General features: G+C 37.0%; 4 protein-coding genes across 4 annotated transcripts; 3 read left to right on the top strand and 1 right to left on the bottom strand.

Annotated features, from left to right (window-relative positions):
- LOC109844625 (dynein light chain 1, cytoplasmic) lies at positions 477–3,908 on the top strand. The gene is made up of 2 exons (XM_020413736.1): positions 477–1,016; positions 3,490–3,908. The coding sequence occupies exons 1-2, from the start codon at positions 711–713 to the stop codon at positions 3,643–3,645; spliced, it is 462 nt and encodes a 153-aa protein (XP_020269325.1). The 5' UTR covers positions 477–710; the 3' UTR covers positions 3,646–3,908.
- Positions 4,766–9,117, top strand: LOC109844624 (F-box protein SKIP28). Its single transcript, XM_020413735.1, has 3 exons — positions 4,766–5,259; positions 6,940–7,250; positions 8,639–9,117. The coding sequence occupies exons 1-3, from the start codon at positions 4,930–4,932 to the stop codon at positions 8,919–8,921; spliced, it is 924 nt and encodes a 307-aa protein (XP_020269324.1). The 5' UTR covers positions 4,766–4,929; the 3' UTR covers positions 8,922–9,117.
- LOC109845003 (GDSL esterase/lipase At5g37690) lies at positions 9,602–11,711 on the top strand. The gene is made up of 6 exons (XM_020414185.1): positions 9,602–9,880; positions 9,985–10,112; positions 10,225–10,351; positions 10,450–10,562; positions 10,650–10,899; positions 11,328–11,711. The coding sequence occupies exons 1-6, from the start codon at positions 9,637–9,639 to the stop codon at positions 11,549–11,551; spliced, it is 1,086 nt and encodes a 361-aa protein (XP_020269774.1). The 5' UTR covers positions 9,602–9,636; the 3' UTR covers positions 11,552–11,711.
- LOC109845176 (lipid transfer-like protein VAS) lies at positions 12,981–14,792 on the bottom strand. Its single transcript, XM_020414395.1, has 2 exons — positions 14,451–14,792; positions 12,981–13,297 (listed from the first exon to the last, which is right to left on the bottom strand). Exons 1-2 carry the CDS (start codon positions 14,770–14,772, stop codon positions 13,134–13,136), a joined length of 486 nt encoding a protein of 161 aa, XP_020269984.1. The 5' UTR covers positions 14,773–14,792; the 3' UTR covers positions 12,981–13,133.

Here is a 15,750-nt window from a genome sequence, read left to right as displayed (position 1 = left end):
AGTTTTAGCAGGCTTTCTTGCAAAAACGCCTCTAAAAGAGGCGTTTTTGCAAGAAAGCCTGCCAAAACTGACAGTTTTTGTCAGATTTGACAGGCTTTCCCCTTCCCATTTTTGCAAACAAACAGCCCCTTATGGGACTTCATAGAGGAAGAACGACAATTGAACTATTAAGTTTTATACTATATTTGTACCACCATTAAGAATTGTTGGGTCTTTTCTTAAAAGCTGTAAAGAAAAGTTAAGCGTTATCATGAGCTCCATTCTTTTATTAGTTATAGTACAAAAGCAATATTAACTCCGTAGTACAGTCATCACTTATTAAAGCAATAGCCGAACGGCCCCGAGAAGAATGTGATCCGGTGATCCTAATCCTTCTATTTTGTACCGCAAAATCTTTTCCCATTTATTTTACAGAGGTGGGCGGTGATCCTACCCCAGTCTTAGGATCCTCTCATAAGTAACCCCGCCTCTCTCTCAATAAATAATCCAAAAACACCGTCCTTTTATGCAAAAACGTGCCCGGTACCTTGTCTCCCCTCTCTCCTCCGCTCTCCCCATCCCCAGTCCGCACGACTTCACCACCAAACAAAGTACCATTCAAACCCTAGCATTTTTTTTCTCTCTCTCTCTCTCTCAAAGAAATCAAAACCCTAGCCCCTTCCTTCGTTCTCTCTCTAGCTGATGCCACGTCACCACGACCGGCGGAGAAGATGAGGGAGAAGAAGTCGGCGATGGACGCGGCGTCGGACGAGCTCGAGAGGCGGAGCAGGCACCTGAGCTCTCTGATCCAGAGGACGAAGCTCAAGAGCGAAGAAGAGGAGAAGGAGAAGGGGAAGGAGGAGGAGGAGGAGGAGGAGGTTAAGGAGGAGGGAGATCCGCAGGAGCAGCGGAACGTGAAGGTGAGGGCGGCGGACATGTCGCTGGCGATGCAGAGGAAGGCGTTCCGGTGCGCTCGTGAGGTGATGAAGGAGATGACTAAGCTTGATAGCAAAAAGCTTGCTCTTGCTCTCAAAAAGGTAAATTTTTTCCCTCTAAAATATTGCCCTTTTTCGGTTTGATCGCAATCTTTGTTAGCAGAATAGTTACCAGAGAGGAACACTTTAAAGAGGGAGTAGTTGTAGTGGGTGTTTTAGATTAAAAAATATTCTTTCGACTCTTTTCGACTGTTTGTGTTGGGATACTAGAACCCAAATTCACTGAAAAGGGTTAATTTTATTTGACTCATGAATCCAAATATATTTAACCATTCCTAAGTAGGACTAAATCCTATCTCATACCTTTTGTTAAATCAAACTCATGTTTGAACTGGATGGATGCGAGACACTCCTAACAACTTGGAAGTCTTATTAAGAGTATTTCAAGGGTGATTGCAGGCTTCGATGAAGACTTGTGAAGTATCATCTCTTTACCCTTATGGCTAGTTCCTCGATTTCCGGCAATATTATGGGTATCTCTTTCGGACATGATTATGTTGGTTGATGGACGCAGCCTCTGAGTTCTCTCGATCAATATCAGGATAATTAGACAAGCCTTTAGGGTCAAACCTTCTTTGTGCACTATCAAAGCTGGCTGAACTACATGCCTTTCATGAGTGTCATCTGTCGAGTGTTTTGGATCTCGGGTTGGAGGGTACAGATTGGTATTAGGCTTCAAAGGGTGACTTCAAGCTCCCTAGTTCTAACCGGCTGACATCTATTGAATCAAACATGTATTGAGGTTCCGAGTACTGGAGCATCATCACGAGTGACTGAGTGCCATGCAGCCATCTCTAAGTGTCTTGTGCATCATATCTATTTGGGTTTTTAGCAATAATTTGTCTAGATTTTTTAGATATCATGCCATTCGCATGGTAAAAGACGAAATAGATGAGTGCTGCTGACTGTATATCTTATCAAATTGTGTGAGATTATGTCGAGTCTAGCTAGGTTTAACTCATTGAGTTATTCAGCCACTTTAGAGAAAATATTTAGCTCAAGATGAACATGCACCAGCAACTTATTTAGTTGGCATCCTATCTTAAGCATCCTAAGGGATCAGGATAATTCAGACAGGACAAATTCCTAATTTAAGACTTCTATACACTTTACATACTTTCTGGTGTATCTTAAATGTTGTTACTCTTCTGTAGCTCGACTTGTTCACAGTTCCTTACTCAATGTGATGCATTGTGTTTTCTTTGAATACTCTATCTATGATAGTCATCAACTAGACTATGAGCAACAATAATAGTATACACCATGTGCCATCTTCAAGAATTCTGTCTCTGAAATCCCCTAGGGATTTAGTTAATGTAATAAAAATGTCCGCGCGACAATTTTAACTGGTTACTGTAGGACACACGGTAAATGGAAAGTTGTTAGAATGTTCTTATCATGTGAAAGCACAATAGTAACATGTTCCTAAAGTTAGGGATGTTCAGCAACAATGATTTTGTCAATTGATGTTTAACTATTCAGTTTAAGATGATGTTCCCTTTTTTTTCTGTTTCCAACTCCATATTTAAAAACTAGCTTTCCGGAAATCTGAAATTGCTTGAGCCTTGAGTAGAGGAGTGATGTGAATATGAACAGATATTCGTGGTTCTCGATTAACAAATGTTCATGCATTTAAACTTGGGTGGTAGTTAATAAAAAAAGGGTAGTCGTTCCGATGTTGAGGTTGGCAGTCAATTTCGTTATTTTGGTTTTGATTGTTTCTTCTTAGTTAGTATATGCTTCCTAAGAGGCTAGGTAGTCTGGTATAAGCACTAGGTTGGAACCATACTAGTATTTATCACCTTTTGCCCTTGTCAGTGTGAGAGTTGTATTTCCCCCTTCTAGGTAATCCTCGAGTATGCGACACTAGGATTTATGTCCCTTTTATATAAAGCTTTATATGCAATAATGCAATCAACTCTTGTTCTCCAGGCTTCTCTTGTCGCTATTTTACTCTGTGACATTTGTTGCTTGTCCTTCTTTCAACGGAGATGGTTGTTATTTGGTTTGACCATCTCACATATTGTGGCACCCAACACCACTGCTTCACAATTCATCTGCAACTGCAGAATGGGGGAAAAGGTTAAAACTAATCTTGTTCATCAGAATGCATGAAAACCATCATACACCATTGAGGTTACAAGTTGTTTTAATGTTGAGCTCGGTTCAGTCATCACGAAGCTCTCATTTGACACTCAACTTTGCCTTGCACTCTCAAAATAGAATTTAGCATATTATAAGCAATGCGTTATCAAGTCGCCCCTCATTTGACACACCACTTTGGCTTGCACTCTCAAAATGGGAATTAGCATGGTATAAGCAATGCGTCATCAAGTAACCCTTATTTGAGACGCTGCTTTGCATTGCACTCACAAAGTAGTATTTATTGATACGTTAAATATGGGATATCCTTCCACTTGCCCCAAATCTTCTTAGGAATCTATCTCGGTTAGGCTTTAAGGAATTTGACAATCGAAAAGCAAACGATTGAACTTCGTTTCTTTTCTTCTTGCAGGAATTTGATTCGTCATATGGCCCAGCATGGCATTGCATTGTAGGAACAAGCTTTGGTTCGTACGTCACACATTCCTTGGGAGGCTTCCTCTACTTCTCTATCGACAAAGTCTACGTTCTCCTATTTCGAACAGCGGTGGAGCCGTTACGTCACTGATAATTAGAGAGCTTCTCTTCAAGCATTATTGTTGTACGTGAATATAGATGTGCTTGAAAACTAGCCAACTTATTACAGATATGAGGACAACTATATGTAAAAAATTGACGCACCCTCCAATTATGAATCAATTTTGTTTTTATTAAACAACAGAGCTGGTGGCGGTTCTGTTACGCCGAACACGTGCTAGAAATAGCTGGCTACCTGTTATTGAATATTGGATTTACGAGAAGCAGTACCTGTTCTGATTATATTTTGATTTCTGTAGCTGTTGCTCAGTTTGGCTCTTTGGTTGACGTAGGTTGCTCTGTTGATGCGTGCGGTTCATTAGATATCGTCAGCTTGCTGCCTCTTCGTCTGCACTCCATTTTCTAAACATAGACATTTGATACAGCTCAGGGAAAGTATGGCGACTCCACGCTAAATTAGTTTTGGCCTAAATCAATATGGTTCTGAGTTAGGAAGAGGTGGAACAAAACAAAAGCACTTTTAAGACTGAATTTAGTTCTGAATAGACTAAATTTGGACAAAACCAAGTCTTGATCTAGTTTTTGCCAAACTAATGGTGTGTTTGGCAAGTTCGAAAATGACTTGGCCTAGCTTCAAACTAGCTCCACTTGGCCTAGCTTCAAACTAGCTCCACTTGGCCTAGATTTTGCTAGACTAAACTTTATTGAACTAGTTCTAATGTAGCTTAGTTTGGCTAATTTGTAGTCTACTGTATTTTAACTAGTTCTAATGTAGCTTAGTTTGCCATCTTTTTTTTTCATAAATAAATATGAAATTGGTTTTTCAGAGAAAATTCTTATTTTGTAATGTTTTTACCATGCATCGGTTGGGGGATCAAAAGAGAGTTCATGCCATACGTGGTCAAAACCACTTCCAAATCTTCTTATTTCTGAATTAAACCCAATTTTATTAAGCTGTTTTAAATAACACTCCATATTTTTAATTACATCTCTATAAGTTGTATCAAGTGATTTTAATAAGACCCCTTTAAATCAAATATGAAGATTTTAGGTCCTATTTCAGGAAATGAAGATTTGGAGGCTTATTAATATAAAATTAACAATTTTTGATTGTAAATATGACAATATCCCTTAAAAAAGCAAGCACAAAAAAAAAGGGGGGTAAAGAAAGCAAAGTAAAAAAAAGGTAAATGACTGTTTTCCCCCTCCTCCCTCTTCCCATCGCTCTCATCTCATCTTCAATCCTCTTCCCCTACCAATTAATATGACACCATTCCCCTAAAACCCTAGAAATCCTCGTCAAATCCCCAAATCCATGGAACCCGAATCTCAATCTTCATCCACCATCAACCAACAGGGCCCCCATGGCGCCCTATTCTTGGTCCTCGGCTACCTCCAGCTCCCAGATCTCCTCTCCTTCCAAAGATCATGCAGATCCCTCAGAGACGCCGTCGCCGGCGACAGCCTCCTATGGCGTCGCATCGCCGTCGACCCCCCTCTGAGTTCTAGGCTCACCGACGAATCCCTTTCGAGGATGGCCTCGAGAGCTGAAGGAAAGATGAGGTTTTTGGGGCTCTTTGACTGCACGAGGGTTACTGATGCTGGGTTGATGAACGTTGTTAGGCGCAATCCTGAGATCACCAAGGTATGATCATTCTGTTTGTCGAAATGTAGAACTTGAATGCTCGTTCGATTTTTTTTGCTAGGAGAGCCCTCTGCATGGCTATAACTATGATTTTAGTTTGGCTAATAAGGATCGAAGGATATTTATGAGGGGAAATTATGCTTGTTAGGAGTTGAAGGATGTGGGTTTGCAAGATTATGCCGCAACTCTTGTTCTCGAGCAAAATAAGGCGTCATGTGCAAGCATGGGAATGGGGACTTTGTTGTCATTTTGTATCAATTGATGCAGCTTAATTTTCCCGAGTTATGGGATTATTGTGCCTATTGCCTTTGGATTCATGGAAGTGACTAGTTTGCACTTTACAGGCTTGCGAGGACTATGTCTGTTTGATCCGGCGTGTTTATGCTTATACTGATTCCTTAGATCCTTCATTTTCCAACTCGACATTTTACACCTTAACTCATTGCCTGCATGTCGCTAGTTTATCTTCAGTTGCATCCTTTGTGCGTAGTTTGAACTTTTTTCCCTCCTCTCTTTGTGGTGGCAATAGTGAAAACTTAAGGTTGTCAGAGTGGATTAAGAGCTGATGAGAATTTTTGAGAGCATAAAAACTTCGGATTAGGCATAAGTTACTTGGTTCTTTAAATTGTTAGTTCATAATCTTCAGAATCCAGATCCTTTTTGTCTAAAGATTTACAGACAAAGACCTGCCACACGTGTACATGACATGACAATTAGCATAGGAAGCAAAAAGTAAAGGGAGATAGGAGTAACATATGTTATGATATAATTCAATCATTCATACGTGTTCGCTTTTTCTATATTTTAAAAAACTGAAACTCAATCCGAAACAACCAAAACGTCTGAAATCAAATCAATAGAGGGACTGAATTTGAAATCAAAACGAAAATTCTATGAAGATTCTGCAATTTCATTCATGGCATAACCAGCTGTTTTTGCTAGAACTTGACAAATGCATTATATAGGAGCAGCCCAAAGCCGTCCCATTTTGCCATCCCCACTTGCAATTATTGGATATTATCTGTGACTTTCCACTTAGCTTGATTCTCTTAAGATTTATTGGTGTAATTCATTCCTTATAGTATATCTCTCATTGCCCCGCGCCTGGAGCTGTTGCTTGTCTAAGATATACAAATATGAATACAACATGGATTATAATCCAACATCTACTATCATTTCTATCTTTTAGTAGTGGAGGTTTCCTTTTCCCTTGACTGATATAATCTCTCCTTACATCACTCTATTTTAGTAACCTTATGGTATCTAAATAATCTTAAGGAGATTCTAGTTCTCTGGCTTTCATGTTATAAATTAGGAAATTTGTACCACTGAATTCAACGCTAAGTTTCTTAGAAATTACCTAAATTTTTGTTGGAAAAAAATAATTCTGAAGAAAATTCTTAAGCTATGATTATGATTCTTCTGTTATATAATTGCAACAGCATGGAGAAATTCATGAAGGAATTTCATAGTACGAATGGAATTTTAGTATTTTATATCAGTTAGTAACTACACGGAGTGTACACACTTAAACAACAACAACAACAACAACAACAACAACAACAAAGCTTTTTATCCTAAAATTTGGGTTTTGTTATATGTCAGTGTCTATAGTTTCTTTGTTTTGAAACAATAAATACTTTTTTATTATACCTTTTGATGTATTCAACTGATATGCAGCTACATGTACCTGGATGTACTAACTTAACTGCGGATGGGGTGGTGAGGGCAGTGAAATGGCTGACCGAACATAAGGGCTGCGTTGAGAGTCTCCGGATCCGTGGCCTCCGCAACATAAGGATAGACCATCTAGATTTGCTCAAGTCCTTAGTTTTCAAAAGAAATGTAGAACAAGTTCCACAACAATATTTCTATGGTAATTGGCATTCTCTACCACCTAACAGCGACGACAGACGTCTAATTGATGTAGATATCTGCCCAAAGTGTACAAACATAAGGCTGGTGTTTGATTGCACAAGGGAAAATTGCAGGTTCGTAAAATGTTGAATCCTTTAAAAAGTATGATTTGAGTTATTTATTTATTTATATGGTTTACTTCTACTATCATCTCATTAGAGCTGGGAGTTCATCTTGTGATGTTTGGCAGTGGGTCAAGATCGTTTACTTAAAAGTAGTAAGCGTGATGTAATCTGGTGTACTTTGTTGTGTTGGTCAGGCATATAAGCTTATAGGAACATAGACCTGTATTCATCTGGTCTTTGCAGGATAGTGAGGCAACCTATTTTAATCAAAATGATTCCTAATTTCATCAAAATCTGTAAAAAGTTCTAAACTTTTTTAGTTTAATTAATGAAAATTATTTAGTCCTTGTTTTCATCCAAATGTCTAGGTTGTCTCTTAGTTAGTAATATTGTTCTTGTGGATGTTAGCAAATGACAGTCTTCAAAGAAAATAACTTTGTAGCTATTGTGCCTTTTGAAAAAGCAGTAATATGAAATTTATGATTTATTACTGGTGATTTAAATGACATTGCTTGACATAAATTAATTTGACCACTTCCCTCCCAATCCGTCTACTTTAGGAGGGTTAAGAAAGTGAAGCAGTTTTCTTCTTTTTACCCCTGAATCCTTCCCCTCACTTACCAAAAACGTAAACAAACACAAATTTAGGATGGTTACCACTGTAGCCTTGCCAACCCCTCTCGTCCCTTCTTAAAAAACTATTCAAACTCACCTTACACGATGGTGTTCTCTGTCGTGTGAATTTGAGAAAGAACCATGATCTTCTGCCTTAAATTAGGATACCATAGGATAGTTATTGAAAACAAACTTTTTAATTTCCTTAGTGGCTTTTGAAACTAAGAAGGTATGTTTAGATATGTAGAGCAAAATAAGGCCCATTCAGCATTTTAAAGTCAAAGAATGTTTTCTTTTTTGCTTTAATCTTAAAAGAATAATTTTATCATTATCCCTTCTTTGTTACGACTTATGAGCCAGCACCAGGCATTTTGGGAACTTATTTGTTTGGTTGTGTGTCAGAACAAGGATATTTTGGAAATTTCATTACTTTGAAGTTGTTAACATAACATGTCCTGTTAACAATTAAATGGCATGAGCTAATTTTTAAGACAAAGAGTAGTCAACATAACAAATATTTTTTTTTTGGGAGGGGACATAACACAAGTTATAACCTGTACAGTACTTGTAAGCGGCAATTTGGATTATAACATCACTTTTCCTTTCTTATAAGTTCTCTTGAGAAACTACCATCTGATGATAAATGGGCGTTTTTTTTTTCAAGCTTTTTTTTTTTGAGCCTTCTCGATATAAAACAGCATACTAAATCCTACATGACAGTCCATTCTTCCACAAAATTTCATAAAACAACTACTGACACGACGACAAACTGTAAACTGCAGAACGATGAAGGACAGGTGGAGCGAGTGCCGAGGATGTTTCTTCTGCATTGCCAGATGTGAGGACTGTGGAGGCTGCATCGACTCTGACTATATCGGAGATGAGACAGCATGCTCACATCTCTTATGTCTTGAGTGTTGGCTTCGTCTTCCCAAGTGCAACCTCTGCAATCGACCCTACTGCTTCGGGCATGAGAAGGGATCCTTCGCCTCTAATTCTACTTCTGGGTTTGTGTGTGAACATTGTAATGAGGAAACTGAAGCCTTAACCAACGACATCAACTAGAACTACATCCATTAATTTGGCTGCCGCCATTGTGTTAATATCATGCTCAATCTCATGGTGACCTTTGTCCCTTGGATATCTTTCTAGTCTATATTCATTATCCCTAAGATTCTGAAAGGAATGTGAATCCTTGTAACATTATCATATTGGCACTTGATAATTTTGTGATTTTGTTAAATGAGGGGTTTGGTTCTTATTTGTCTTACTATTTTGTTAAGTTTGAGTTAATTGTTCTTTAAGTTCTAGGTGCTGTAAGAAACTGTGTGAATGCAACAACAAGCTTTCATAATGTTCATCATTGGCTTACTGTCATGCTCAAACTCAAACTTAACTTACCACCGTCAAAAAGAGGTCCAAGTTTGGAACCTCAACCAATTGAACCCGCACAACTCTGACAAGAATTGATCAGCATTTAATGGAACATTCTATTACTTTAAGTTTAGTATCCTGCATGTTCATTTATATCAAGGTAAGTTAACCAACTGTAATAGTATTCCTAAGAGATTCCTCAACGACCATACCAACTTCTCTCAAGTCCCCAAACCCTTGGTAGATCTATTATTTCCCACTCAATTTGCTGGAGGGCAGTTCTACCAAGGTTAGGAAACAAAGGAAGCTTACACAAATAGGCATGACTTATGTGCACTACACTCAACAATATATAGCACAAGCAAGCTCTTCACTTCCACAACAAAGGTCAGGTTGAAGCTGAACAATGGCTGTGTTTGGAGCAATTGTTATCCTTACGCAAACTCTAATTGCCTCATTTATTGCCATTGCTTCTGCGTCGAGCCCCCCAGTAACGTTCGTGTTCGGGGATTCTCTCACCGATGTTGGAAACAATAACCATCTTCAACTCTCGTTGGCAAAATCGAACTATCCTTGGTATGGGATTGACTATAAGACCGGGCAGCCAACGGGCAGGTTTAGCAATGGGAGGACTATTGGAGATATCATATGTAAGTACTGATACTGTCTTCTCCTAGTCTCTTCATTTCTTCATAAGAAGTTTTAAGTCTGCTTGAGAAGGAAATTATTTGATTCTTGTGTGAAATGAATGCAGCTGCCAAGCTTGGAATAGAATCTCCACCACCCTATTTATCTTTGTCAATGGACGACGATGCAATACTTCAGGGCATCAATTATGCATCAGGAGGAGCAGGAATTCTCAACGAGACCGGGTTTTATTTTGTAATTTTACAATACCCTCATCAATTCAAGAATGATTACTTCTTTGGGAAGATCGAAGTTATCTATACTGCTAAAAACTTAACTGCTTCTTATATACACCTTGTTGCTGCAGATTGAGAAGCTATCTTTCGATGATCAAATCACCTCTTTTGAGAAGACAAAGGAGGCAATAAAATCTAAGATTGGAGAAAAGGCTGCAGAGAATTTATGCAACCAGGCTCTATACTTTATCGGACTCGGTATTATATCAACAAAATTCTCAAAATCCTCACAACGTCTTGCACGTAAAGGACTTGATCATCCTAATCTGATAATTGATTTCTCTTTCTATTCGCAGGAGCCAACGACTATGTTAACAATTATCTACAACCCTTTTTAGCAGATGCTCAGGCCTACACCCACGACGATTTTGTAGAGCTCTTGATGACTGCTTTAAACGGCCAATTAAGGGTATATCAAGTAACCCAGTAACGTACTACTCCTTGTGAAACTGATATTCACATTTGTTGGAATGATTTTGTCCTGTGATTCTTACAGAGGCTTTATCGTCTCGGAGCGAGGAAAATGGTGTTTCATGGTTTGGGTCCATTAGGTTGCATCCCGTCTCAACGAGTCAAGTCTGACAGTGGTCAGTGCTTGGAAAACGTTAACCAGTATGTGCAAGAATTCAATTCACAAGTGCAGAAGTTGTTGGTCTCTTTAAACTCCAAGCTTCCTGGTGCTCAGCTATCCTTTGCAGATTCCTACAATATCGTCATGGACCTCATCGTCAATCCTCATCACTATGGTACTGGATTTTCTTTCTTGGTATTTGGTGACCTACTTCGAATTAAACATGATTAACTGAAAAACCGAAAAAAAGTTTTTTTATTTCCGATACTAGTCCCTTGCATCTTTAATTTTTTGAAATTAGTCCCTCGATTAATCACTGAGATTGCTATTAGGTCCCCCACTTATTAAGTCATTAAAAATCAGTCGCTAAAATCATTGAAATTGCTTATGAGAATTGGGGGACTTAATTGCAAATGACTTGAGGGACAAATTTTATAGTAACTTAAGAATTAGGTGACCTAATAGTAATAATTTCAATAATTTGAGGGACTACGTCAAAATATTAAAGATCAGTGACAAATATAGAAAAAACCAAAAAAAATTGAAACATCATATAATCACTTATTAGCATGTTTTCCCTTAATTTTCTTCCATATTATGCAGGGTTTAAAATTTCGAACACATCATGCTGCAACGTTGACACAAGTATCGGTGGTCTATGCTTGCCAAACTCGAACCTCTGCAGCAATCGAAGGGACTACGTTTTTTGGGATGCATTCCACCCGAGTGATGCAGCGAATCAAGTGATAGCAGACCAACTGTTTTCTGATCCTCACATCCAGCAGGCTCCTTCTCCTGCTCGTGCTCCGGCGCCCTCTCACATTTGATTTTTCTTAGTCTTGAACAGATATGTTGCACTCATTGCATTGATTTTCTAAGGTTCTTTTGTATGTGAAGGGTATGTTATACAATGATTTCGCAATACAAAACATGCTATGAAGTCTCATTTATGCATATGATGGAATATGACAGGCTGAACTGAGTTTTGCATGTTTATGTGGAACTTGATATAAGTTCTAAAGCTTGCATTCGACCATATTGCGAAGTTCTTATAGATGAATATATGTATAGAAGTAGTCTGGACTTGTAGCACTGTATCTTTTATTTAACCTGGCCAAGGATCATGTAGGACTAGAAACTACTTAAAATCAGTACTCAGTAGAAAATTCTCAAGCGATGTGAGAGTTATTGGAAAATTTGGGCGACCTAATTAACTTGAGAATTAATATTCAAATAGTATCATGGTAATGAAATTGCTGGTTTAACCACTTTTGACTCAATTTTTGCCTTTCCTTTCTCTTTGATGGGCAAGTCCTCAAAGTCATTTGGAGGGTCACTAGAAGAAACAGTATAGGCAACCTTCACTGGGAAATCAAGCTATAAAAATAAAATAAGACATATATTAGCTTAATATTCCTACTGCTTTACATCATGGATTAAGTGCGGAAAGCTTGACTAACCAATATAAATACTAATTGGGGCTAACGCATAAGTTAAATTGTAGCCGTAAAAATTTTATTTAGGGAAGCAAACAATTTGCTTAACTAAATTAAGCTGTTTCTGTTCATTTCTAATTACAAGTGGCTTACCTTTATTCTTGTGTATATCTAAAACAGATTACTTATCTGAGCAATCCTTTATAGAATTTATGTGATTCTTAAAATTATCGAGGCGAGAGTAACTGTCATCTGGATAAAGGAGCTTCCTGTATAAATAGTATGAATTATAGAAATTAAACATGAAGTACATTCAGAATACTTGAAGAGACTCACTGAATGTTGATGCATGCATTTGCATGTTTAATTACTGTAACCAAAGGTCCTATTAATATATATTCAGATTATGATCATCTTGTAATATTTGGAAATCTTTTTGAATATTGGATTCTATATAAGATGTATCTCGGTAAGAGAGAATTACTAACAAATAGAAAGAGAGAGAGAGAGAGCGAGAGCGAGAGAGAGAGAGAGATAATAGAAGAGGACATCAAGACTTTCACCAAGAAAAATACTCAGAGCAACACATTACAGAAAAGTGTACAAGTTTTTAGTTGAATCATCTGCCCCATTCATTAGTTTAAGTATTTCTTACGAATTTAATTCCTATTATCATTCTGATACATTAAACTCTCACATCATAAAAACCAAGGCAACCTGTTCTTAAACCTTAACTACTATATAATTCCTCAAATATATAACACAAAGAAATCAGAATGGTGCTTAACAGGAAAATACAGAACCAGAAACTGAACCATCCTGAATCAGAAAAGAACCCAGTTAAGAAAATCCTACATAAACTGTCAATGCATTCGCTTATTTACAATACCTCAAAAAGAACTAGAGGAACCCATAAATACCAAAGTCACCTACAAGGCTACAAATAATTTTATTTCAAGTCGAAGCCTGAAAATTAAACGCTAAGGTAAACAAAAGAAATTGCAGCAAAGATAGCAGCTGCGTTTACAGCGTTAATGTCACTGCTGCTGGACGCTGACTTTACTGGTGGTGGAGTTGGTGGCGTCGGAGTTGGTGGTGTCAGATTTGGTGGTGTTGGAGTTGGTGTTGGAGGTGTAACTGCCAAAAAAAAGTCAGAAATAATTACATACACATAACTTTGGTACTCCCGTATCAAAGTATCACAACTAAATATGTATGAAATAAGTACTGATATACATGTCATTGGATGAAGAAATTGATTCATCATTCTCAATTAAACATATTTGGATACGCTTTAGGCTCTAGGTTGTTTTCGAAAAAAGATAATTTGGTCGAGTCATCTAATCTTTTGAGCCGAGACTTGTACATGTTATAATGCTAACTAAGATACAGCTAGGAGTACACTTGTAGTTCGCCAAAATGGCGCATTAGCCTAAATTTGATGGCATGAGAAGAATACGCTAAAGAGTAAATGGAAAAGAGTGATTAACTGAGATTTAAACTAGATCAATAATCAAAGATGAAATAGAAGGCAGATATTTAGTAGATTTATACCTCACCATTTAAAAATGAAAAGAAAAGAAGGATCATGTCCAATTGTGACTTTAAATTTTTTTCTTTTATGATAATAGATAGATTTCATTATGTTTCTTTAATTTTAGCGTTGCCTCTTGGATTTGTAATTTAGAATACAACTAGAGAAAAGATAAAATTCTAAAACTTAAAAGGAGAAGAGGGAAGCATTATACTCATCTTATGGTTAGTTGGATACCTTGACATGATCAGTACCATTCTTACATGTACCGTTATTCTTGAGAAAAATGTTCAATTGATTGCACCAAGATAAAACACAATTAATATGTCATAAGAATCCAAAAACTAATAAAGCAATAAATCTAAACATAAACATGAAACTGACATTAATAAACTACACACTCATTATTATATACTAAACCTCACATAAACAAAATAAAATGAACTCAACCAATAATATAATCATCAATTCTGTAATATTCACATACTATATAAAAAATATGTATACGTGTCAATACCATGATCACAGTTTTTGAATCCGAGCAAATTAATACATAGAAATTTGAAAGTAATGAAGTTTAAGAGATTTTTTTCCATGAACCCTACAACACATAATGTAGTTTCGTTTGATTTATCCTAAAGTATAACACAATGTGCGTACAAAACGTAAAAGATAACAAGCTCATAAATTACATAATAATACTAAAAAAAAAATGTATAAAAGCTTGTTATGGTTAGGGTTTAGTCTCAACGTCACCTTTACCACCATTGCTTTTCTTGCACTTATCAAGATCAGCATTAACTCCGCAATTCTTCGGCAACTGAAGAGCCTCATCCTGAGTCACATTGAAGGTTTTAAGCAGCTGCTGGTTACTGAACAAATCACAGAGACAAGCAGCATCCTTATCAATGGCCTCCTTCAAAGGAATACAGCAAGCTGCAGGAGGCTTTGGAGTTTTGAGGTACTGTGAGCATGGCAAAAGCTTCTCAATGCATGGGTAGTTTTTGTTGGATTGAGATTGGACGGTGGAGATGTAGAGAGAGAGGAGAGTGATGATGATGAGGAGCTTGGTTGCCATTGCTGACGATGGAGATTATGAAGAGCGAGAGGAGAGTCTGTGTGAAGAGGACTTATATAAAGAGGGAGGTTGTTGGGATTGAGAGAGTGATTTGCGGGGGGATTTTGATTTGTTTGTTATTTCCTTGTTGATCAGCTTTATATATTTCATTTTTGTATTTTTTTTATTATTTGGTTTTTTTAATTTCCGGTAATGAAATTTAAAATCAAACCTTTGGTTTTGGTCGATATGGAAATTGGAACAAAAGCTTAATAAGCCTCCTATAGTCGATCAGTAACCTATGCATCAAACTTTCCATTAAGGGAGATTCTTATACTGAAAAAAAAATAAAAAAAAATAAAAAAATAAAAAATAAAAAACTCATTTGCAAATTGTTCAGCTCTAGCTCCTAGATCAAATATTCATCTAATGTGTGCTGAAAGAAAATGACCACAGAGAGAATATGCTAATTAATTAAGCCGCTAAGGCCCCAAATATTACTCTAGCAATACCAGGTGAATGCGCGCATATGAGAATCAAACCCAGGTATTTTTGGAGGACACATTGATCACTCTCAACCACATGAATGTACACGTAATATTAATAGTAAATATATAAATAATTTATTTTCTCGTGAAAATATAAATAATTTATTGATCTCATGGAAGCATTTGGCATGTTTTTCACAAATATATAAACTATAAATAAATCATAAATCTTATAAAATATTTAGAGGGAGAAGTCTTCAGTGACAACATTTAGAATATTTTATCCAACAATAGAAATCTAGAGATAACTTGGAGATTTTTCCGATCATAGCTGGCTCAGAGCCGGATCGAAAATCTTGTTGTATTCGCCCAACTAGGAAAATAAATAAATAAATAAATAATAAAAAAAAGGGAAAAGAAGAAATGGATGCAGGATTGATTAACATCAGAAAAAAAAAATCTTTATCTCAAGGCAGTCCCAATTGGAAAAAAAAATCCTGAATTAATCTAC

The sequence above is a fragment of the Asparagus officinalis genome, chromosome 6, assembly GCF_001876935.1.
Source record: "Asparagus officinalis chromosome 6, Aspof.V1, whole genome shotgun sequence".
In the NCBI taxonomy this organism is placed as follows: Eukaryota; Viridiplantae; Streptophyta; class Magnoliopsida; order Asparagales; family Asparagaceae; genus Asparagus; species Asparagus officinalis.
Note: the sequence above shows the minus strand (reverse complement) of the source record. Positions and strands in the feature narration are given on the sequence as shown.